Source organism: Electrona antarctica, assembly GCF_951216825.1.
Source record: "Electrona antarctica genome assembly, chromosome: 15".
Taxonomy (NCBI): Eukaryota; Metazoa; Chordata; class Actinopteri; order Myctophiformes; family Myctophidae; genus Electrona; species Electrona antarctica.
The window spans coordinates 27110914-27136807 of record NC_136796.1 but is presented as its reverse complement, the minus strand read 5'-3'; the positions used below and the strand labels follow the sequence as shown (position 1 = coordinate 27136807).

The 25894-nt window shown below is 43.2% G+C and overlaps 1 protein-coding gene across 9 annotated transcripts in view; it reads left to right on the top strand.

Moving 5' to 3' along the window:
- Nucleotides 1-25894, top strand: part of ubap2l (ubiquitin associated protein 2-like) — a 36200-nt gene that overhangs the window by 1651 nt on the left and 8655 nt on the right. For 3 of the 9 annotated variants that reach the window (XM_079523025.1, XM_079523031.1, XM_079523024.1), the window contains exons 2-25: nt 313-450; nt 1038-1115; nt 1690-1800; nt 3380-3551; nt 5834-5956; nt 6404-6452; nt 10494-10538; nt 11587-11693; nt 11924-11998; nt 12089-12141; nt 12256-12341; nt 14344-14524; nt 16235-16436; nt 17707-18029; nt 18683-18846; nt 19142-19262; nt 20273-20312; nt 21001-21187; nt 21474-21543; nt 22116-22407; nt 22658-22746; nt 23208-23261; nt 23445-23526; nt 25593-25804. In XM_079523025.1, coding sequence (XP_079379151.1) covers nt 355-450; nt 1038-1115; nt 1690-1800; nt 3380-3551; nt 5834-5956; nt 6404-6452; nt 10494-10538; nt 11587-11693; nt 11924-11998; nt 12089-12141; nt 12256-12341; nt 14344-14524; nt 16235-16436; nt 17707-18029; nt 18683-18846; nt 19142-19262; nt 20273-20312; nt 21001-21187; nt 21474-21543; nt 22116-22407; nt 22658-22746; nt 23208-23261; nt 23445-23526; nt 25593-25804 — 3012 coding nt within the window. In that variant the 5' untranslated portion in view covers nt 313-354. The remainder of the gene's footprint in view (nt 1-312; nt 451-1037; nt 1116-1689; nt 1801-3379; nt 3552-5833; nt 5957-6403; nt 6453-10493; nt 10539-11586; nt 11694-11923; nt 11999-12088; nt 12142-12255; nt 12342-14343; nt 14525-16234; nt 16437-17706; nt 18030-18682; nt 18847-19141; nt 19263-20272; nt 20313-21000; nt 21188-21473; nt 21544-22115; nt 22408-22657; nt 22747-23207; nt 23262-23444; nt 23527-25592; nt 25805-25894) is intronic. The other 6 variants (XM_079523028.1, XM_079523032.1, XM_079523027.1 and 3 more) reach the window with 5 other exon arrangements.

Here is a 25894-nt window from a genome sequence, read left to right as displayed (position 1 = left end):
GCCAGTCACACTTCCCCAAACCTATGGGTATTTATTACATATATATCAAAGAAATCTTGGCTTGTTTGATATTCAAAACAAGCCACCAAAAAAACAATTTGTGGGAAGCAAGCCAACATGGCAACCCTGATGGTTGCATGTTTTAGTACCCCACTGTCGTTATCGATGCCATGGCTTGGCATCCACTGTTACTCCAACCCCTCCTTGAAATGCCCTGGGAACCTAGTGTGTGTTTAGTGTATATTTTGTTATGTACGGTACATGCATTTCTCATGGTTATTTGTAACTATAACATAAATGTATCCCCTTCAGGTGTCATTCCTTTGTAAATACTGTTATTTGTATATACTGTAAATGATGACGTCCGTGGGCGGAACCAGAGCCCGGGGCAGCTGGGAGCAGACACAAGGCCAGACACAGAGCCAGACACAGCATAAGCAGAGGCCCCAGGTACCCACATTTACCCTACCATAACCACCTGTAACATAGGTAGCAAAGAGATTCAATCTTTCTCACAGGAGTGGGCAGGAAACTAAACCTTGTCCATCCACCAACATTCTGGGTGGTAAATTCCACTGTATTTGGACATTTTCAATTTCAGTAAATGCCTTGTAGCCTAGTGGTTGGCAAAGGAACAGACTTGACAGGCAGTCAGAATTTATCAGGTGGATAATTTGATCTCAGAACCCTACCTAAGAGGATCAGTGATTTATAGTCATTAGCGTAGTATATTAGTATATTAATCAGATTTACATAGAACAAAACACATTGTCAGTGTTTTACAGAGCAAAGCCTGGTCTGTATTACTAAATCGCCATGTGATCCGGTCGGGAGAGGATGATATCTCACGTCATGTTGTAGTCACTGGTGTGTAGTCATCAGGCCGGAATAAGAACTACCCAAAATAATTCACTGATCATAATTTTAGGGCCTACCCAATAAAATAGAATTTCCCTGAGTGATAACAAAAAGGTATACAAATAGTCTCTGGAACGTACTCTCACATTCTGTTTAACGACTTTTTTTTCCTATAATAGGCCACCGCTGAGCAGATCCGACTCGCGCAGATGATTTCAGACCACAATGATGCTGACTTTGAAGAGAAGGTCAAGCAGGTGAGAAGTCAGTGGCACACTATCTCATTGCTCCAGGACACATAGCTTCCCTCTTTAGTCTCTGTAAAATCAGTATTGCACAACAATGAGATTTTCTTAGGCCTATGAAGCCAGGGTTATCATCAGATCAGGTTCATCCAATTTATTGTTGCTTGAATAACAGCCCTCAATTCTTGTGACCATATATACAGAACGTTGGGAAAATAATTTGATACATGTCCAGTTTGTTTGCTGCCAAGCAGATTGCAGCTGTCATGAGTAAACAAAGGCATTGGTACTGTGTTAATGGTTTTGTACAAATAAATAGCCTTCTATCAGAACCAAGACTAGATGCAGACTAGAGCCAACAAGACACTATTTGTTTACACTAGTAAAAGGGAGTTAATTAAAAATTAAATTTAACTTTGATAAATGTAGTCTTTCATTGGAGCTATCAATACAGCATAGAAATGCCTAGAACAACAATACCACCCCACACAGTTTGCTGCTATTAAAGTTGATGGTTTACACAGCTTTGAGTCTTTGTATTTTGGGGGCAGTGCCTCATCTCTTCATTTCTCTCTACATTTTCCAGCTGATTGACATCACAGGCAAGGACCAGGATGAGTCTATGATCGCACTGCATGACTGCAATGGGGATGTTAACAGAGCCATCAACGTCCTGCTGGAGGGAAGCCCAGACACTGTGAGTACCATATATATATATATGGGCTTTGTTTGAGGGCCAGGCTCTGGAGTAAATGGCGATACACAGGACCAGATGACAGCCATAAGACTAACTATAAGAATCTTAGGAGTATTTGTCCTTCCTGATAAAGTACTTAATTAGCGTTTTAACTTTAACACCCTGAACGCACAGGATGAAGTTCACCGTCCTTTCAATTAGTAACGCCCAGCGCCCAGGACGACGATTGATCAAAAGGACGGAGGTTATTGATATCAAAACGGATCACATCGCTCCACAGCCTGGGAGCGCCTGTTGTGCAACATTCGATGTTGTGCAACAGTGGGATGTCATCGAAAATGTCCCCCCCCCCTGTTTAGCCGACGAGACCGAAAATCTTAAAACGTTAATAACTCTTGATCTAAATCATCCCGTCCAATTCTAAGCAAAGATCATGTGTTAGTCGGCCCACCGCGGTCCCGTTGCTAGTCGCGGTAGAATTAATCATACATCCCGCCTCTAGAGTGTTTTGGCTACATGTAGCTGCTTCAGCCACATCCGGGATAACATCCGGTCCGCCGGTAAAAGTGCTCCGCTGCTATAAATCGCTGGGTGCTATGATTTAATGAATTAAATAACCCCGGGCGTTCGGGGTGTTAATAATGTACCCTGATTTTTTTTTATCCGCCCTATGTTCTTTTTTTCGGATCACCCCTTTTTCTTGTTCATTAATCAACTTTATTTGGATGCTGTTCACCTTGAATACTCTGTTCACTCCATAGTGACATGGATGGCTTTGTTCACCGTGTTCACGTACTGATGTTAGTTGCACTACATACCGTTGCTATGTGCAAGGCTCATGATGTGCGTTACCATATTAATTTGTATAAATATTATGCCGTAATCTGAAGACTCGCCTCTTCAGGCTCCACGTTAGGCTGTAGCACTTCCATAGCACTTTCCCCTAACCTTGACGACCTTGCAGGCTTATGCAAAGGTTCAATTTATTCATTTTAATTTAGATAGCATGTTATGTAGACAGATGCCAGGTTAATTTGTTGACTGGCATGCTGTAGGTTGTATAGTTTTCAATTTATAGATTATTTGCAACATTTATTTTTCGGGTGAAAGAAACGTCTGTCACAACACACAGCGTTTTCCTACATCCGGTTCACCTCTCGGATCCCGATGGGCCTTAGGATTTCACTGAAAACCACGGGCTGTTTTGGAATAATTGAAACCTGGCAGTGAATGTTTTAAGATTAAGAGCGTCTGCTAAATGCCTAAATTGTATATCAGACTAGGGTTAAATGCTAACATGTGTACACTTTAAAAATAAAAAAAATCCCTAATGCATAAGAAGGCGAAGAATTTTTAAAGTTTGACTCCCATTGGTTAAAACTTAAAACCGAGGCACCACATTTTGGAATTTTGGAAATACATTTTATTAGCATGTGTGTGTGACTTATGCCATTTATGTGGATAAACCATGGATTTTAATGAACAATCGCACAGCTTGCTTTCTTGTGTCTTTTCCTTGTTTGGTCACCTAAAACTTTCTGTCAGAAAAATATTACTGTGTTCTCCACCTCTTCCCTAGGAATCTTGGGAGATGGTGGGGAAGAAGAAAGGGGTGTCTGGTCAGAAGGAGACATGCCAGGCTGAGACTGGAGAGGAAGGAAAAGAGAACAGGGACAAAGGAGAGAGGGATGTTGCACGCCGTCGAGGTGGGGCCCCACGTAGAGGCCGCGGCGCCAGCAGGGGACGAGAGTGTGAGCTTCCTTTTTTAAATTTTTGTTTTTGGTTTTGGTTTTCATTGCTTCACTGGCCAACAGCAAGTATCTCTTAGCTTGATTGTTGGCTTGTGTATCCTTTTTTTGCATGGACATGGAGAATTGTTTTACTGTAGAGTTCTGTGTTTTTACCCAAGTAGCATTATGTTCCAAACTACATCACCGATCCACTTACCAATCCAGATAAAAATAAATGGCATTTATTATAAATACTAGTCGATTATTCTGCGGTAAAATATCATATTTGTATTCATCCAATCAAGCATTAAAACACTGTTCTGTAACAACCAGCAAGTAAAGGGTTAACTATAGGGCCAGAGCGTAGGGAGGAGTTTCGCTCAGAACGGGTTATTCTGGTTGCCATTTTCCTGCCTACCAGTAGGATATAGTAGTACAGGTAGGCTGCTAGGCTACATGTTCCAGCCTCACTGTGGAGATATATACCATTGTAGATATAAAATAATTAAATAAAAACTGGTTTGGGTGCCACATGTCTTCTCGTCAAGTAAGATGTAAACATTGAGAACTGTTTTGACGTGACTGGAAGGGAGGGGAGGCGGCTATCAGATCAGAACACCCGAAAATTTTCTAACGGCTAATAATAATGCCGCTGTCGATCCAGAGCGATAGAGTAGAAGAGATGTGACAAGTCAAAGATAGGAGAGATGGAAGATGGTGTACTGCAGTGACGGACGGTGTGCATACCAGCGTCACTGACAAGCAAACTTACGAACTACAGACTGGCAGCCAAGTAGCCTAGCATCCTACTAGCCTACATGTAGGCAGGAAGATGGTGCCCAAATAAGCCAAAATCCTACCGAATGCGTCACTACACCCCCTATAGGCAGAGCCGGTGACAAGCAGTTCAAAAGCTGTTAAAGTCCACAATGCCTCATGGATGGACGCGTTGTGAGCCTGTAAGCCCTAACTACACCAAAGGGTCACCATGCAACACCTTGGGTCCAAACCGTTGCAAAGGAGTTGATGCTAAAACCGTCTTGACCCTTTGGTGTGGTTTGGGCCATTGAATTCCAAGATCAACGTGCAACAAGACATATCACACCGGGACAACGCTAAAACCGTCTTGACCCTTTGGTGTGGTTTGTAGATCTGCTATTTTAGATGTGCTACACCATTCTACGGCGCAGCATAGCATGTTACGTTGTTGGTTGGTGAGAGCAGAGCGGAGGAGAGACACACAGGGTGACGGGACGGCGCTGGTTGAAAAGAAATGTATCCACAATGTTATTCATTCAATTCATAAAAGCCTATATGTTCAACAACCACAGTCCCTTTGGTTATGATTAGCTCTGATCCATAGCGTTAGAAGGAGCTAGATTATGATTACATGGTAGCAGGCTATGAAATCAACCTCACTCCATCGCGACCATTATAACTATGTTTGCGACATAGCTGTTTGTTTTCAATAATGCTGCACGCTTGCACCTTTTGGATAAGCATAAAGAAAGATGAATATGAAACATGACATCATGGCAAGAGCTACTGTAGTGTTACCAAACTGTGGATATAATAATGGGCAGGAGGGAGTCCTGCTACTGTACTGGACGACATGACGACACGTCTCCAAACTTGAACAAACTACAGTAATAAACTCACCAATAGTAAGTCATGTATTTACACACTGTAGTTGTCCCCATTGAGCGAAAATCTTTCTTGAATGCTGCCACCGCATCTACATTGAGTGACGGTGACGGGCCGGCAAAACCCACTGTACAGTAGGCCTATATATGATATGAAAACGATCACCACTAGGCTGGTCCAGGCCAACACAGACCATTTTCAATGTTGCCTAGACATAATTGTGTCGTTTAGGAAGTAATTTTAAGTTGGTTCTGAAACTAGTCTTTTCTATGGGAACTAGGGGTGGGACAAATATTGATATTTTATTACAACATGCAGGTATTCTCCTTTCCATTTCCTCACATCTCCATTCTTGTATTATGCCTGCTCATCAAAACATTGCTCTGCTCTAGTTAACGTTATGGATACGATTTGGATTGTGATAAAATGTTAAACGGAACATGATATTGTGATACTGTCATGCCAAACAGACACTGATTTTTAAAAGGCAACAAATCCAACTCTCAATCAGTTCTCGCCCTTCAAAACCATAACCGGTCAAAACATGTTGGCATTTTTATGGAATAGAATAAGATTTGTTTTAACTTTACTTCCTCTCCTCCAGATTTTTTGAGTGCTTATTATTTTTTTTAAACTAACTAATAACTTTGTCCCCCTAGTTCGTGGTCAGGAGAATGGCCTGGATGGAGGCAAGGCTGGTGGTGTTGCTGGAAGAGGCACAGAGCGAGGCCGCAGGGGGAGAGGCAGAGGAAGAGGGGCCATGGGTGTGGGTGTGGGTGTGGGTAAGAGATGCCGCCTCATACATTTACACATAAGCCACAAGGACTGGTATTGGAGTTTGCTGACAACTTGGAACAAAGTAATATTTAACGTGTATGTGTATATATATATATATATATATATATAGTATACAAAAAATAGTAATGGTATACAAAAAATAATGGATAAAATGGCTGATCTACAAGCTCAATGTATCACATCTGCTCGTTGCTGTTTCACAAATGAAAATGGGAAATTAATATCGTCAAAATATCAGTGTATTTGGCCAAAAATCTTTGATTTAGTCCATGTTACCTACCCCTTGCAGCGTTTTTATTTGGGTGACTTCACACAATACAACACTCCCATGGGCAGTAGTGTGAAGTTGATCAGATGAGGCGTTCAAGAAGAAGGATAACCAGTCCTAACATTTGGAATGTAAAATATTTGTCTGGTCTTGTCACCTGCAGGAGTAGCTGGCCGGCGAGGAGGGGGCAGGTTCTCTGCACAGGGCATGGGGTAAGATAACACCTGTGTCGCCTAAAACCAGAGGGCTTTTTGTTCCTCCTCGCTCTCTTACCTGTTGCCATGGTCACCAGAGAGCAGGACCCCAGCCTATTGTTTAGCCTTAATCCAAAGGAGGCGGGACGTTTGGCCGACCAGTGGAGTGGAACAGCGTGGGCCGAACACAGCATTTATGTAACTCAAACCTTCAGAGTGCAGGGTGTCCAAACAAACCACGTTAAAGTGAAATTTGGGTATATTGTGCTACATTTACAACAACAACCTAATTGGCTAACATTGAAACATAACATTTTCTGGCCATTGCATATGGGTTTCTTCTAATTTGTGTGTTATCCTACAAGTTATGCAGAGCATTGGTTTGTGTGTGTGTGTGTGTGTGTGTGTGGGTTGCAGTGATAATTGTGTGTTGGCATTTCTAAAGTGTTGTAGGTTACTGTGTCATGACAGAAGTGAGATGACTTTTCCTTATTTGAGTTTATTCCAAAAAGTCGGGAAAGTTAGAGCAGCCATTTAAATCTAACTGTACAGCTCTACATTTGGCAAACTACACATGCACTATATGTTGTGATGGGGGTTGGGATTGTAAAATGAGGCAGTGTGGTTTCCTCTAGTGAGGCTGCAGGCACACTGGCTTCCTTCCAACATGCTTCAGATTTTCACATTTGACAACTGAAAGTGATACTGGTTTTGTTTGGTTCTAACTTCTAAGCAAAGCAGCTTGTTTGAAAGGCAAGCTGATGAAGTCACAGAAACCCTCAGCTCACTCAGTACAGAGCTAGGTAGGGCTTATGCACTCCTTTTGCATACCTGCCAACCTAAAACGCAATTATCGGTTATGCAGGTAAAAAATGCCTGCTGAAAACTACGCAATTCGGGGGATGCGGTATAAAAAAAAAGGTGCTACATTCAGTGTTTACCCCTCCTCTGTATAAGTAAACACAGCTCGTGGGAGTTAAGTGGCAACACAGTTGCGCGAACTGAAACGGAATCGTTCGAAAACACAGACGATGAAAAAGCATTGACCATGGTGCACTGCACTGGATGCACAACAGTGCTTGCATAGAAAACATTGTCGGATTTACAAGCCCTTGTGGCTGGTAGGTGTTCTTTATATTGTAATTTATGGGCATCCAATTTAAACGAATACTAGTACCTTCATATATTGTTAGATTATTATATTTTCAGGTCTACCATATAGAGCAACTTTCATTCAATGTTGATCGCTCACATGGTACTATTTTTGTTGTGTTCAGTATTACTGCGCCGCATAGAATCCAGCACTCTGTGGCTGCAGCACACTATCAAAGCTAAGTGCGCTTCTGTCAGCTGTTTAGCTACGAGGTTTCAACGTGAACAGCGTTCATTTACTTGTAGACTCGTTCCGGCTACTTTATACGTTTAGTGTCAGCTACAGTGTCAGCAGTAGCTCTCCACCACCTCTTTGGGCATATGGCTCGCACTCGGTACAAGAACACCACCAGGTAACGCGTTGCAGCTGTTGGCACGGCTTCTCTCGCTCTCAGCCTGTCGCCCTGTTCTATGTCCATGTCGATATCCCATCGGCTGTGCAGTGAAAGCAAGATCTTCATCACTTCTGTAGTCTGAAGTCACGCTAATGTGCAGATCTAGCTTGAAAGTATTGAAACGACTATAATGTTCCTCTGTGACACAACTTATAAAGTTATAAAGTAGCCAGAACGAGTCTACAATAATGTTTTCAAGCGCCGTCCACCTCGTAGCTAAAACAGCTGACCGGGCAGCTGAAGCCGATGCACACCTAGCTTTGATAGTGTGCTGCTGCGAAGCTGCATCGCAGTGATACTGAACTAAGATAAATAGTACCATGTGACAGAGGGATCAAAGTTTAACGAAAGTTACTCTATATGGTAGAAATAGGTCAACAATAGAAATTGCGCTAGTTTTGTGGATTAATTTATTTTTAATGCGTGGTCCCCAGTGCCCACTGGAACTAATATTCCCCAAGACCAGAACTCCCACCACGGGACTCGGTCAATCAATTAATACATTTGCAACCACTATATTAATGGCAAGCATTTCATACAGCTAGAAGTCCAAACATCTATTTCAATTACTCATAAAAAGCGAATTAATTATTGAACTTGATTATATGGTGGCTAGTGGGAAATGACCACGTTCAGGCGAAGCGGCGTATGCAGAAACTGAGAAAGTGGTACCAATTCAATTTTGGCAAGGTTGGCAGGTCTGCTCTTGCATCAAGGGAGGATGGATGCACTCTGTTGGAAGCAAAAAGGGGATGAAATGAGATGGATGAAATACACATAAATAAACATCTAGTTTGTAGTATGGGGTATCCTTTATTTATATTCAGAAAATAGGATGAAGGAATGCACAGCCTGCATTGGCAGTAAGGTTGTTGATTAATTGAATATTGTATTGTCCATATGCAAACACGTTTGAGAGAATTGTAGGGCAGCTTGTAGTCATTAAATCACTATGGGCCAAATCCAGGGGTTTTGGATGAAATATTGGCAAAATTCCAGTGATCATGTGTTGACGAGGGTCCCACAAAGATTTGTAACTGACTAGTTGTTTTATTTCATTTTTTGTCATGGGGCTATAGGATTCCAAGCTTACCTCTAGCTTAGTTAAGTTAATCAAAGACCTTGTTTGCTAAACCTAGTTTCTTTCAATACGATTCTTTAAAGGAGGAATACAGTATATTCCGCAGCAGCAGTGTTATTATCTAAACCATTTGGATACTAAAATGGTCTGTTATGCATGAAGAGGGTCCTTGACAGAAATGTTGCCTGAAAGTGAAAACAGTATGTGTATGTTTACTCCAACAGCGTACCTGTAAAATAGATTTTCAGGTGTGCAAGAGACTAGAGAGACTAGAGAAAATGGTAAGATCCTGAGTGTTAATTTAAATTCATTAACATTCAGGATTTTACAATGTATGGAATGCAGTTGCTGTCAAGAGTCTGCTGAACCTCCAATCCAAACCTCTAACAAACACCCTTGTCAGCCCAAGGCCAATGGAATCTTGCAATAACTTCTGATACCAGTGGTAAACAATTAATTTGGCTGTTTACCATGAATATGGATTTTCTTATCTACTTTTGAAGTGTGTCCTCCCATCTGTTTAACCTGTGTATGTGTAATTTCAGGGTTGTGTAGGGATGCACAATGTAAATGGAGGGCTAATGCATTTGCTGCTGCAGAACGGCTTTAGAAATCCAGCTTCCATTCCTGTTTATACGCTGCTGACAAGTTTGGCTTCTTGGAACCCACATAACACTAATGGCCCACTCTGAGTGATAGCATACTGGCTTGGCTTGCTTTATACTGTAGTGTGACTGATGGATAATTAGTGCGTCCCTCAACATATCCCTGTTGAAGGGTCTGTTGCTTCCACCGTTTCTCTGGGTTGTGTGGTTTATATACCTTGCTTACGAGCTGCATGAGAAGGGTGGGAAATTGGTATCGCACAAAATAGCCAAATGCTGGTGTATTATAGTATTCTAAGGCGTATCTTCAAGCTATTCTCCCTCATTTAATGGTACAGCTAGGAAAGTGTCTGGTGGTGGGGGGGGGGGGGTGATTCAATTCCACAATGTTAAAATGATGTGACTAATAACTGGTTGTGCTGCAGGACATTACTTGGTAAATTTGAACTGTGGCCGGTTAAGTTTGCTTACATACTCTACTAGCCATTTGAGTGTGTAAACGAAATTAAGTTTCCCACCCACACCCACTACATGCATGCCTTTCTAACTTGTATGCCCTGTGAGTCAGATGCTTTTATGATAAAAAGGAAACATTAAACAAACGTGTGACATTCCCGTTCCCTATTTTTAGACTAACCAAAACACCTGCAGAAAAGTGCCACTGCTTCTATCTTGCAGTGTTTTATTGTATGTTTTTGTAAAGTGCTCAGTGTTGCAGACAGTGACTTGAAGTTGTGACTATGCATGGAGGACACACACATGTATCCTGTACTTTCCCCTTTATTGTGCTGCTTCTAATCCTTGCTATTATTTTCCCCTCTTAAAGCCAGATTGATAAAGGGCCCAGATATGATTTGTCAGGAGATGAGAGGTGAGTGCACCACCATTGGTGTGTCAGTGTGTCAATCTTGCTTTCTGCCAGGGGGTGGTATTTTCCAGTGCCATGAAAGCAGAAGTTATGATGATGCAGTATTCGGCGCATGCTAGTAATAAATGCCAAGCTCTCCAGCGAATGGATATGGGCAGAATGTTAACACTCAGGCCTCAACCTGTCCATGCAAGCCCTCTAGAAGCCTACAGATTTAAATTAGGAAAATTCCACAAGTTCTGATGGAAAGTGTTGAAGCTTAAAGCTTGAGTGTGTGGATTTTCTTTCCTGTCTATAACCTGCAAAACTACTGCTCTGTGGAACACATGGTTGGAGGGGGAGGGGGGGGGGTGATGAAAGAAAAATAAGTAAAACAATGCTTGGGGTATGTTTCTGCTTCTTGGCTTCCTATAAGTCTGTCATTGCAGATGATTAGTTATGCACCGTTGGTAGCCTGCATCTATGATCACTTCCTGCTTACTTCCTCCCAACAGTTTCAGTAGCTCAGCAACGCCTTATAACGCTAACCATGTTCTAGTTTAAATTCCCTTACGCCTCATATTAACATGAAATTGACATGGTGCTGTCAGTAGTTTTGCATAAAACCACCCACCAAATGACATACCATATGTCAACATTACACCCCACTTAAAACTCACGGATGAATGGAGATTAGAACCCCTTCACCAAGAAAAGGGGAACCTTTTGCTCACCCAAGTGGTATCCGTCTCATCCTTATGTTTGCTTCTTCAGTTAGTACAGTGCATCTCTAAACATTGGCAGCGTATGGCTGACTGGATGAAACTATTCTGAACCACTGGATAGGGATGCAGAGTGTGCTCCCAGACTAGACTAACCAGCTTCATCTTCAGCAGCAAATGACTGAGGCCTGTGCAACTGTCACTCTATATGTGCTTTGACAAAACACAGAACCATGGTTTTTTGTTTGTAAACCAGTGGTCGGTGTTCACATTGAGCTCGAGAGTTTTCAGACAGGCCTGTAGACAAGACTATGTATGCTTATAAGGCCTGCTTCATCACTGTCTCTCAGAACATTCAACCCTGCTGACTACGCTGAGGCAGCCCAGACAGAGGAGAGCTATGGCGGGGGCAGTACCTGGAACAACACAGTGAGCATGGAGCCTGAGGAAGGAGCTAGTAAGTTAATTGATCAACTAGATGTTTAACCTATGACTAAAATTACATAGACAAGGTACCTGCTTGTTAAATATTATTGTCCAGCTTCATCTATGAGGCTCCTTCAGCTAAGATGTCTTCACCTGTATGTTCAATGGAAGTCTTTATATGGTTTCAATGACAGTTTTAGTCCTCTAAATTCAGTCACGAATTAATGAAAACTGAGCTCCCTCTTTTTATTTTCTATTTAGGGCTGGAATACTCGGCAGTAGAGGAGGCACAAACTATCAGCACAAACTATCAGCCCAAGTTTGATTCCGCTCCTGGTAAGTCAGTCTGAGTTGTGTGACTTATTTTTAGGCAAACTTTATACTGTTTGTGCGTGAGTACTGAGCCATTTCTCTTTCATGCTGTAGGTGCCTGGAGGACCCCAACAGAAGAGTGGGGTACTGAGGACTGGAATGAGGATGTGAGTCGTCTCTTGAGCTCAAAACCACTTGTAGGAAACCACAGCCAAGGCACTGATGGTTCCACTAATGCATTTAGGCCAGCTGGTGTTGATACTTGTCTGTCTCTCTCTCAGTTGTCAGAGACCAAGATATTCACAGCATCCAGTGTGGCCACCATGCCTCTGCCTCAAGAGAATGTCACCATCACTAAGGGACAGAGGTGGGTTGTGATGCCCCAATTAATTAGTCCATACAACTTGTATTCAAGGTTCTTTGCTTGAGACTCATGTCTTGGTAATGCAGTCAACAGTTGTTTATTGTCTCCACCAGGCCGAAGGCACTGGGAGATTATGTTTTGTACTGTCTGTGTGCGTGCTAGGGCATTAACGAGTTGAGATTTTTCTCAGTCGACTTGTCGGACAGTAAAGTTGAGGTTGAGTCGATGAATCATTTTATATGACGGGGGTGGGGGATGGACCCCCGGGAAGACCCCCATTGGCCCGGGAGGACTTTAATAGGGGGCGGGTGGGGGTGCATGTGCTCAAATATGGAGCATGTCAAACGGAGCCACTAAACACACAGCGCACACAGAGTGGCCTCTCCAATATAGCACAGACTCATTAGAAAACGCATAGCTAGGCTACACACACTGTAGGCCTATCTATGGCAAGGCGCTGATTATCAAAACCTATACATTTTATAGTAAACACTAAACAGTGCAAGCACATACTGGCACATTGACCAGAAAAGATAACGCAACAGACTGAGACGAGGCATAATGGGCTCTATGCAGCCAACACTTCCGCGTTCAGTTTGGGCCGCCGGAACGCTTCCGGTCGGCAGCTACTCATTCACTGTGACCGTGCGGTCGTGATTTTGTAGGAATAAAGTTCAGTTCAACACTATTTCATTTGATAATGTGATGGCATGGTTTTTCATAGTTTGTATTATTTGTGTTGCGATGTTGACATGATGACATGACTTAGAAACGTCTTCTTCATTGAGTTGTTACTGGTGTTGCCATGTCCGCTTGTTATAAGCGACTTTGGTCTTGTTTTTCAGTAAAATTGCTTGATAATATTGACAGTAGTTGCAGGTTGTGTTTTTTTGGGCTTGTTTCTAAAGTGTAGTTTCTTATTTAGGATTGTTTCCTAATGTTGTTTAAACCTGTGATTATGCTCAAACATTGTCATGAAGGACCCCCATCTGAAAAATGTTTTGGGCCAGGTTTTTATTTTTTATTTGTACAAAACAAACTATTTTGGAAAATATCTGATCTACAAGCTCACAACGACACATTGTGAGCTTGTAGATCTGCTATTCTCAAGTAGCTGCCGCGATTCTCAAGCGACCCTGGGTGCGTTCCTGTGGGTCTTCCACAAATAATACAAACTGAAAAACTATGCCATCACATTATCAACTGAAATAGTGTTTAAAGAACTGAACTTTATTCCTACAAAATCACAACCGTACGTTCACAGTGAATGAGTAGCTGCCGACCGGAAGCGTTCTGGCGGCCCAAACTGAAGGCGGAAGTGTTGGCTGCATAGAGCCCATTGGCACAGCACAGCACCCAAATTCCAAACATCACGCAAATTGGTACACAGTCTCTATAGCCATTAAACGAAACAGGTCTTTCAAAGTTTTTGGCTTTCAAAGATTGGCTTCCAAAATTCGCATCAGTGCGCCGTTTTGAACAAAATGCCGAAAATCGGATTGCGATTTCTCTGACATTTTGCAAGCACATTCCCACTAGGCCGAGGAAGAAATGCCACCTGACAATTTTCAAATCCACCTCATTGGGGGCACTATAAGTGGCCTATTCGTGTTTTTACCTAGAACTACCCCATCTGTGTAAACCTTTGTATGCACACTCCCTAGAGGCCAAGCAAACCTTTGCCCTGTATTTTTCATATCTGCTCTTTATAGCGCCACCAGGAGTGACTTATGCAAAACATTTTTTTAATTTCAAGAACCCCCAGTTTGGTATGCATTGACCACAGACCCCCATTTGATTTACTTTCCTCTGCGACACCAATATACACAGTAAAATCCCCAAGTGTTATTTTAACTTTGTCTATAAACGCTTTTGAAGTTACAGACTCTTAAGGGTCGGTTTTGTTACTATCAGTCATGTAGCTGGGGACCACACATTGAGAGAGTGGTTTAGTTAGTACCTCGTTACACCTTGTTCTGACCTTGATCTCTGCCCCCTCCCACAGGATTGACCTGGCAGTGCTGTTGGGCAAGACTCCCCCGTCGTCCTCTTCAGAGCCAGAGAATGCCCCCATGGAAACCTCCCAGCCCCCCTCATTGCCCCAGTCACTGGTCTTCAGCAATTCCAAGCAAGGGGTGCCGCTCTCTCAGGCACCCTCTAGCACTCCTTATACCCAGCACAGCATGGTAAGCTCTCTCTCAGGCACCCTCTAGCACTCCTTATACCCAGCACAGCATGGTAAGCTACAGTGTAAAGCTCTCTCAGGCACCCTCTAGCACTCCTTATACCCAGCACAGCATGGTAAGCTACAGTGTAAGCCTGTGTAGTGGAGGGATGCCGCTCTCTCAGGCACCCTCTAGCACTCCTTATACCCAGCACAGCATGGTAAGCTACAGTGTCTCTCAGGCACCCTCTAGCACTCCTTATACCCAGCACAGCATGGTAAGCTCTCTCTCAGGCACCCTCTAGCACTCCTTATACCCAGCACAGCATGGTAAGCTCTCTCTCAGGCACCCTCTAGCACTCCTTATACCCAGCACAGCATGGTAAGCTACAGTGGAAGCCTGTGTAGTGGATTGAATATGCATTTCAGCTCTGGCTCTCCTCTGTCTGTATACTATTGTTTTGCCCTCCGCTGCAATTGGAGTTGTACTCTTATTTGTTACTGGTGTAATGACCTATATTATGTATGTGCATGTATATGCTTTTACACATTTAGAGGTTATTATAGCCAAGTCATTGGTTACATGCAGAAAGTGTATTCAGAATAAAAACTTCAGAATAAAATAATTCGGAAGTAATGTTTTTGCTACGATTTTACATGGGAAATGGTCATTCCGATTGAGTGTTTACATGGACGATACTTTTAAATTCCATTATTTCATTCCGCAGCCCTTTGGGGCTGGGAAGGCTTCTGATTGGATAGGGGCGGGCAGATATGTTTACGTCTTTATGTTTTTTTCACCCTTTGAGCAGTGCTGGGTCCCCTTCTCCGCTGGGAAGGTGATCATCTCGTTTTGTACTTTATGAAAAGTCTGATTGTCAAGCATTTATTGACAAAGTGATATAATTCACGCCAGCATTTTTCCCAGTTCAGCTCTTATACACATTTCCAGACTTCCGGTGTTGATCATAAACTAGGAAGTTGGACGATGCGTGGTCAGATCCTGTGTATCAAACGGAGCTAACCGAGTGCAGTGGAATGCTTCACAGCGTCTGCTCCCAACATGGAATAAACCTTGTTTTGACCAAAAATGCCATCCGGGACCAGGAATAGGAGATACAGGCGATTGAAAGAAACAGATAGAATGGGTGTTTATGGTGACGACGATCCAATTTTTCCTTTTAAAAAAAAATACAAAGGAAAGAAAACCCTTCATGTAGATCAAACGGAACTGTGGTGCTTTCCAATAAAACTTATACTGGCTGTACAATTTCCTCCTGGGGAAGTTTACAACAATGGAAATCTACTAAATTTACTTAATTCAGCCCTCCCTGAAATTATGTTTTCGTTTTTTGTACTAGCCAGTCTGCAAAATCGGCTTGCATTTGGGTGAGACAATTTTTTTTCAACCATTAGAATTGAACAGTAATTCCCAATGTCACTTCCATGCCTGAAGAACGGTGAGTGATAAGCTGAGTTGTTTTGAAATAATTAGCTAACCCCAATTTTCAATAATCCTACATACACCGTCCAAATACCACATAATCATAGAAAATCAAATGTTCCCTTGGAATGCACCTCTCATATAATCTGTTGACGGTAGAGACAGAAATGCAAGATAACATGACCAGCAACATAACAGGCCGGCAGAAACTCGTCCAAGTCAGCATGTGCTTGAAACCCACCACATTATCCCACTAAAAAACAATTCTATGTATAACTATCGTTGCAGGTTGGCATGCTGAGCAAGGGCTTTGGGGATGTGGGAGACCCTAAAGGAGGTAGCACAGGGACCACCACTGGCTCCCAGTTCTTGGAGCAGTACAAAACAGCCCAGGCACTGGCCCAGCTGGCTGCCCAGCACTCACAAACTGGGCCTCCCAACACAACTCCGTCTTCGTGGGATACAAGCCCCTCGACACTGGGGCAGTATGGTGAGAGCACATATAATTCTGAGTGGTGCATTGCCTTGCCTAGTCCGTGGCTGGGTCCGTCCCAGCACAAAAATAGAGTTTGGTTGGTTTTCACCACCAAGTGTAACTGTTGCGCAGCCTAACACACAGACACAAACCGTTTTGGATGCGGGTGGCTTGTCGGAACAGGCCCCGGCACCCTGGGTGCGTTCCTGTGGGTCTGGAAGTTCCGGGGACCCCCACACACGGCTCGGGCTGTTTGTAAACGGTATAAGTTTTGATCGTTCACATTGCGGTTATGTTAATTATGCATGTAGTCCACGTGAGAGCGACGGGGTGCTCCGGAACCCAGAGAAAGCTGCGTGTAGTGTAGGCTATATTATGCACGGCATGTAAATGCATATGTGGCATTGTGGCATAATCATTCAGTATAGGCTACTGGGCATAATTAACTGTAGCTTATGTTTTTCTTTCTTTTCATTACAAATCATTACAATTTTAATGATTTTTACATAGGCCTATATTCTCATAACTACCCTCTTCTGCCAGAAGTAGGCTACAAAGTAATGTATACATAAGCATGAGATTCATAGTTTGCATATCTTAAAGCTCACAACGAGGGGCGGCATGATGCATTGTGAACTTATGAGTTTGACTTTGGAGATTGAATATATTCGCCAGTGCGCAACACCGCTGAATGTCAGATAATTGCTCGTTAATAGCTCGTTAATTCCACCTGCCTGCACAGCGCTAAACATTTTGCCTAATCTGCAGCTAGTTAACGAGAGAGAAATTGCACATAGGCTATACAAAAGTATAAAAAAAGAGGGAGGAGAAACAGTGAAAACAAGGCAGGTATAGAGGAATACTTGCCTGAGAGGGACAGGCAGACTAAGGGCCTAAATTGTCTGAGCTGCTCCAGTGCCTTCTTTTTCACAAAACATTTAACTTGCACCTTCATCAGGAACATATGTTTGAGTTTTCTTTACCACATGGTATTCTCAAAACTATTATTCACATATTTCATCAGGAAACATTAATGGAGCAACAAACATACATGGAAGATAGGAAGTAGAGCCATATTAAGATTTATTTCCTTAAAAAACGAAACAAAGCAGCACCAGATGTGGACATACAGGAAGCAATACAAAACCCACAACTTAGTCCAAAATTAAAATAAAATGAATACTTGTAACACAAAGACGGAGCTTCATCCAACTTTGCCATGGGTAATTCTGCCTGTTTGCAATCACAATGTTTGAGCTGGGTTTTTTCTTATTTTTCCATGCAGATATGAAGACTCAGCCAGAGTCTGCGGTCCACACTCCCTTCACCAAGCGCCAGCCCTACCAGTCCACCACCTCCACCTCGTCCATGTTGGACGCTTTCCTGCAGGACAAGGGCCTGCCTCCACCTTCATCTTTGCCCCAACAGACGTCCACCTCACACCACGTAGCCCCTCCACCTGCCTCGTCCCTCCCCAAAATGGTGGCGGTCCCTACTTTGGGTCAGCAAGTGTCGCCGGGTCCGTCGGACACGCAGGGCTCCAGCCCCCTACCACTACAGCAGCACAAACTAAAACAGCAGAAGAAGAGGACCTCCATTACTACAAAGGTATCGTCACCACTTTGTATTCAAATGTTTTTCCTGATGGCGTTAAAATATTCTTTACATGGCATAGGGAGAAAATGGGAATTGGCAGAAATGCATGCTGGTTGCAGTGTCCACTTCACTTGAGCTTGGGTGTCTTTGTCTTAACTTATTAGCAGATAAGCAAATGCTCAACTGATGTTGACTGGTGACAGAATCAGGAAATGAAATACTGGCAGAAAGTAACTGTAAAATGTAGGCATGCACCGATATGGAAATTATTCTTATTTACCGATAATGGCAAATATCGGCCGATACCGATATGTGGCCGGTGAATCCCTACATGACATCTAAACAATGTCATTTTACATTGTTTGTAAACCCAATGCAAACATCTGGCTTGTATAATCTTTTTAGGCTGTGATGTTGACTTGCTCTGGCAGCTTCCATCTGAGCTTACTTCTCATTAAGCCCACTGTTATACATGTAGCCAAAACTAGCCATGCTTGTCAGGGAGGACATTAGTTCTTTATTGCATCTGTATGCATTTTATCCCCAGCTTTTTATTTGTCTCTAATGTGGTAGTGTTGATGGTGCCACATTGCTTCTTTAATAAACAATGTCAGAAACACTGCTGAAAAGAGATGGTAATATCCTTTTCCATCTAATGTCTACAGATTCCAGCAATGGCAGTAGAGATGCCAGGCTCATCAGACATCTCTGGCCTCAATTTCCAGTTTGGTGCGCTGCAGTTTGGGTCGGAACCAGCGTTGCCAGAATATGACTCCACCACCGTGCCAGCCAACCAGCTTCAGAACACCATGTACAGCAGTCCTAGCAGGTTTGTACCACTAATAAAGGGCACAACCCATCGGGTATAATTAAATTGAGAGGTTGTGTAAGACAACAATATTTCAGTTTGAGGTGAAACACCACAGTTTATTACAGTCTCAGTAATAGTCTCAATAGTAACTGATATGATAGAAGCAATAATGATAGCTTTTGTTTAATTTATTTGTGTAGTAACCTCTAAATGACTATCTTTATCAGTGTGCTGGAACTAATGAAGCCAGAAAGAACTCTTTTGGGACGTAACTTTTTGCACCCATTGTTCATTATACTGTTACAACCTCCAGTGAGTCGACTGCTGCTCTCCCCAACCCCAGCCAGATGGACCTGTACGATCAGAGAACCTCCCAGACCAGACGCTATCCTCCCTCAGCCTCATCCTCCCCTCAGAAGGACATGCAGCCCAAGGTGAGGTCATAGTCTTTATGGATGTGATTTTGATTGATTGAATGTTATTAACAGTTTGCAAAACGTACAGTACTCGGGTACAGTTATACTATAATGCTAAAAGGGTGACTGTCTAGGTCCTTCCTATTCGATGTCTCCCCTTTGACTGATTGACTTGTCCATTCAAACTCCTAGACGGGCCCGCCCCAAAGTTATTAGTGCAGCCGCGCCCGGCAGCCGGCGAAAACTAGAGATCTGAACAGGCCCGGCCCTACCTGTGCCCTCATCAAACCCTGTACACTCAAGACACTGCCCCCGCTGCCACCCTTAGATCCATATATGGAGCTGACCTGTTCTGACATTCCATATGTTGATTTGACCTCATCAAACCCTGTACATTCAAGACACGCTCCATATATGGCCAGACCTCGTCAAACCCTGTACACTCAAGACACGCTCCATATATGGCCAGTACAGAATTCATTCCATATTTTGATCTGACCCCCATGCCAAAGCTCCAGCACTCGCCCAGCAGTATGTCGTCACCCAGGCGGATGCGTGCGTGCGTGTGTGCGTGTGTGTGTGTGTGTGTGTGTGTGTGTGTGTGTGTGTGTGTGTGTGTGTGAGAGATATATATTTGGTTCACTCAGTCCACTATGCTTCACAATGTCTTATTTTTACTGGGTCAGGGCCATTATAAAGCACGAGAGGTTTTTGGCCTCACAGAGTTGCAATGCTGCGTGCAATCGTGCATGAAGCCCCACACTCCCTTAATCCATTTAGACCTGAGGCTGATTCTAATAGCGCCTTCTAAAACATAACATAGGGTTTCTGAAAACCTTAAAATTCTCATTAAAAATGTAAAAAAAGACGATGTTATGTTGCTACATGTATAACAACAACTAATGAGACACAGACGTAGCTCCCGGGTTCAAAGGTATAACAACGTTTAGGCTGCACCAGGTCTACACATTTCCCTGTTGCATGTTTCAATGGAAACTAGTGATTTCACCTTGTTTTTGTTTTTACAGAATGGTTTCAGTTCAATGCAGATGGTGCAATCTGTGGAAGGTGAGTGTCTTAATGTGCTTTATTTCCATTAACCACTTGAATATATACTATACACTTCCTCTTTTCCCTCTACAGTCTACATCAAGTCTCTTGGCCAAAATAGCCGATCTACAAGCTCAACATTGCACCGCATTGTGAGCTTAATGTAAATTGGCTATTTTTGTGGAATGCCTATTATGAAGTGCCCATAATAGGCATGAAAGTAATTTCCTAAAATGTGACTTTGTTGTCATGGGGAGAGAGTATGTTTTGCACTCTGTCCGTGTGTGTGTGTGTGTGAGTCCGTCCGTCCGTTACCAGCTAATCTCCGGCACCGGTAACCCGGTCAATGCCAAATTTTGCGATGAACCTCTGCCCCAAATTTTCCAGAACGGCCTGTTGTAGCGCCACCAGGAGGCCGACTTTTGAAAAACACATTTTTATTCCTCCAGATTCTGTCTAAAAATCACATTGGCCTATTATAGTGCCACCAGGCGGCCACAACCTGACCTGTGCCTGACTAGGGGCACTTTTCCTAGTTTTGCATCTAAAATGTGCACAAAGTTGTTGGTGAAAATGAGTAGGATTAGGTATTTCTCTGGATTGGAATATATCTTGGAAAGCATCCATTTTATTTCCTCTTAGTTTGTCTCTCAGTCTCATTATGGTTTGGACTATATCACAGAAATGACCTTTGATTTCTTCTTAGCTGCAGCAGGTTCTGCAGCGTCGGCCTCTGATTCAGTCACTACGGCATCAGTCTCAAGCATGGGAGCTTTGACGGACAGTGGCTCAAGTCCCACCTCTTTGATGACATCCAATCAGGCGTCCCTCAGTGCTTTGGGGCACAGTGAAGACCTGCCCTCAAGCACCATCCCCCAACCTCAGCATAACAAGTAAGACCGCCGTCTTACTTAATTTCAATTCACTAGCATATTCAGATATTTATTTTCTATACATCAAATTAAACCCACCTGACTTATTACAGTTACAGGTACATGGTTTTGTAACAGTATGTTACATAAGAAAGCAAAATTTTTATTTAGCTAAATTAAACTAAATAAAGGCATGACTCGCATCAACACTTTTTTCCAGTTGAAAATATGTAATTTATGTTGAGCGACAGTCGTGCACAACGTATGAATTGGTCTTAAGTGCTCCGATTCTGTCTTCCTTCCATAGTTCTCTCCCAACACAACAGAACAGCCTCTCTCAATCTTCAGGCCGATCATCTAGTTCAGGCTTATTGGTGGTGAGTGGTTGTATGTGTGTATGTTCAGTATGTGTTGGGGCATTTACCGCATGGCTTAACCGTCGTACTATGAATAGTGAATATAGATGATTTACATGCAATGCATTGTGAGCTTGTTGTAGATCTGCTATATTTGTTTTATTTTTTGAAAATGTTACATTTTCGAAGTTTTAGGGGGAAATTTGTGCCTCTAATGACATGCCCTAAATGGCGATGTCAGGCTGAAAGTGGTTAAAAAGGGAAGAACCTCCTCAGGGTGAGTGTAGGCATGAAGTCGCTTGCATTTACCATTTACCATCTGCTGCTCACGATTGCAGTATAAACGGTTGGATGAAATGCTGTCATAGGGTGAATTAATTCATTGGATAATGTTAACTCCAGGCTCCTGAATAATAAAACATCTCATATTTTATCTGTGTGTGTGTGATGAGGATATTTGCCTCCATCTCTTAAAAGCAACATTGACAACTGCATTTCCTGCGATAGCGGATGCATCAGATAACGGATAACTTATCCGTTCGACCCCTAATGGACATCTAATACAATTTGTCTGAACGACATCCTCTTTGCAGCACCCTGGCATAGACGGTGACTCCAGCTTGCATCCCTCCTCCTTCCCCTCCATCTCATCCTCTTCGTCGGTACCCTCCTCTTCGTCAGCGGCCGTGGCAGTTGTGCAGGTCTCCCTTGGGGCACACCAAGCCTCGTCCATGGGCTCCTCCACCGTCTTGGCCCCCTCGGGTCTGATCGCTGCCAGCGCCTTGGCCATGGGCCTCAACACGGCCTCAATGGGTCCCCAAATGGCCATGGCAGCCATGTCAAACTCCACGTCTGCCTCATTGCGCAGTTCAGCAGTGTCCTCAGGTTAGATATGTTATTTGCATGATTATTTTCTGCCCCACAGATCAACATTTGAGGGAGGTTGGAGGGTAGGTTATCATTCAATCCGCATGATTTATTGATCTAAAATGGCAAAATACTAAACGTCGTCTTAATGTACTTGTTAGTCGACACCGACATTAGAGACTAGTTGTACCATTCATTTGCTGCACCTTTTTCTTTGTTGAAGTTGAAAGAATATAATGTTTTGTCTTCTTTGTACTCCTGCATACAGGGAAAGCACCACCGAACCTTCCCCCTGGAGTGCCCCCTCTGCTGCCCAACCCGTACATCATGGCACCGGGACTACTGCACGCCTACCCTGTGAGTCGAACACAACACCATGCACCTTTTCCTGGACCTCACTTCTACAATGTTAGTTTATCCTCCATTTGATCCTAAAATTATTGTGAGGATTAGAAGTGGCTATAGAATTCATGTATTGAATGATTCTAGAAAATAATTTAACCTTTTTGATGTAACACAAATGGACTAGTATTACTCACTCTGATGAATCCAGTGTTTAATCCAGTGTTTCCTAACTACTCGAGTCAGGACAAACAATTTTATTGCAGCATGTTGAGACAGACTCGGCGAGACCGACATAAAAAACACCTTCACTTTAGGATTATTTTGCTGTTTGACATATTGCTCTGCAAAGCATAATTCCCCAGAGTCCAACTAGTGGAGTTGGACAGCTCTGATCCCCATGCATGCCGTTATCTCAGGTCTTATTTGTGTAGCAGTGGTACCTTAAAGTAACCTCTTGTCTCTCTCTCTCTCAGCCTCAGGTGTATGGCTATGAAGACCTACAGATGCTACAGACCAGAATACCACTGGTGAGTTTAGTCTAATGACTATAGACATAAGACATGCACCATCGCCTGGTGCTGTTGATTTATGGATAGAATGATTGTAGCCATACTGACTGCATTAATTATAAGAAATCTTAGTTCATTACATATTTTTTCCTATGATTAAATTACTTTCTCCCCTCCCGCCTCCCACTTGTCCTCTGTTAGGATTACTACAGCATTCCATTTGCAACTCCTGCGACGGCACTGACTGGCAGAGATGGCAGCCTGACCAACAACCCTTATTCTGGTGAGCTCATTACCTGGCAGACTGCCCCGGGGCTTTACGTAACCAAAAGTAACATTACGTATCATCCATCAGGTTGATGATTGTGCCTGTGTCACCTGATGGACGTGCACACGTTGTTGGAGTGGCTTATGGTCAAATCAAAGCCAAAATCCAAATCCCGGCAGAGATGGTGGTGTAATATTCTACCAGTTGAGATATTCGTACAAACCAAACCAAGCTCTGGCAGCATGGCTCCAGCGTGTGACTTAATAGGTCGCATATGATACTTAATTTCTCAACGTGCGAGTTAAAATGTAACGAGGTCGCACCAGTGCGACTTGCAGGGAGGAAGAAAAAAAAACATCCCGCAGTGCCTGCCCGTCCCATTGATAAAAACATTGGACGGTCGCCTGACGCCCAGTGTTGTCCCTGAACCCGTTCAAAGAACGATCGTTCACGAATACCCACCAACGGCAATAAGCCCTTACGGCCAAGCTACACCAGGCTTTTCTCGCGCGTTTACCCTAAACGCGCGGCCCGCGCGCACGTTTTTAAAAATAGGACTGGACCTAAATTCAACGCACGCGTTTAGGGTACACGCGCACGTTTTGTGCGAGAAAAGCCTGGTGTAGCTTGGCCGTTATCCGACACAAATGAACTAATACTTCTCAGCTGTACAATTTCACTGGAGCGCGCATGTAACTGAATGCAGTCATCTACGCAGACAGCCGAATCCCGACCCAAACACTGAGTGAGGAGGTAAACTTGTTGTTGTTTGATTAAACATAATGTGCCACGAGAAATAGCTTCCAATAGCTGGTTATTTTTCCATCGAGGAGGTATGTGTCCATACGATCGGCCAACCAAAGACATTTCACTCCACAGTGAGTGAAGCGCACTGATGCCTGATTTATTCTTCGTCGTACAACGTGTTCCGTGCTGAAAATAGCTGATCTACAAGCTCACAAAACGTTGCATCCGCGACGCGCTGTGAGCTTGTAGATCAGCCATTTTCAGCACGCAGAGATATGCAGGCACTGAGAACATTCAGAAACTTTTGCCTTCACAATAAAAGCATGCAGCTTTCACAAGTTGGGCCATGAAGACAAGTAAATTGATTAAGAATTCGGTGGCATTTCACATTGCAAAAGAGCTATTTTTTTTCCAAAATGTACAAATATTAATTAATTTTAGGAATTAATTTGGATAATGGTAATGGAGATATTGTAAAAGTATTGACTGAGTGACTTGTTGGGTTGAAACCATCTACTCTACAGTATAACCAGGTAGGTTGCTGTTTTTTACACGGTGACCTTTGTAGGGGGTTTTATGATTAAAACCTTTAATGGTGGAAATCACTACATAACTAAATGGCGCCCGATGTGGGGGCATGATAAGGTCATGTATTAATGACGCTATATAAAGAAAAAAATTGGGCTACCTAATTTGCGGTGGCGCTACCAAATGAAAAGGTAGGTGGCACCAGTGCTACCTGTGAAAAAGTTAGTCTGGAGCCCTGTCTGGCAGATGTAGTGCAATGCTCTGCCCCAGGATGTAATCCTATACAATGAATGGAATCTCCTCCTAAACCAAGAGTTTGGACAGTTAAGTCTGCTCTGTCGCTCCATGAAGTCTTGATCTGAGAATAGCCGATCTACAAGCTTGCAGGTCTACTAATCTCTGACGTTTTCTGTGTGCAACGGAGCATAAATTTGGCTTTACACAAATCGGTATTTAAGTCGACGTCATTTTGTAGTCCTACGTTACGTCCGTGTCCAAGTGGCACCAGCTCCCGTCCGCTTCTCATTGTAAATGGCAATATCTAAACGCGTGAAGCTTTTACAATGACATTATGTTGCGTTACGTTAAGGAAACCATTGAGGGTTCAAATGGGTCTTAATGCTTCCAACTCGAGTAGAATTATTAATGTTCTGTAAAAGTGTCCATGACAAAGAAAATGTATGATGTGGAGACAATAAAGACTATTATCATTATTATTGAAAGTGGTAACAGTCCATTTGCTCACTACAATATTTCGGGGGCATATTTAGAATGTCTGTCACAGTCAGATCTTCCTATTTCCACAGGTGACCTGTCAAAGTTTGGCCGTGGTGACGCATCATCTCCGGCTCCGGCCACCACACTGGCCCAGACACAGCAGACCCAGACGCACCACACCGCACAGCAGCCGTTCCTCAACCCGGCCCTGCCCCCAGGGTACAGCTACACCAGCCTGCCCTACTACACTGGCATGCCAGGCCTACCCAACACCTTCCAGTACGGACCTGCTGTGTTCCCGGTGAGGAATGCCCTGTTAAACTGAGAGGAAGAAGCACTACGGAATGTCACCAAGTTTATTTATTGTTGGTTGAAATGTTTGGCCATTTAT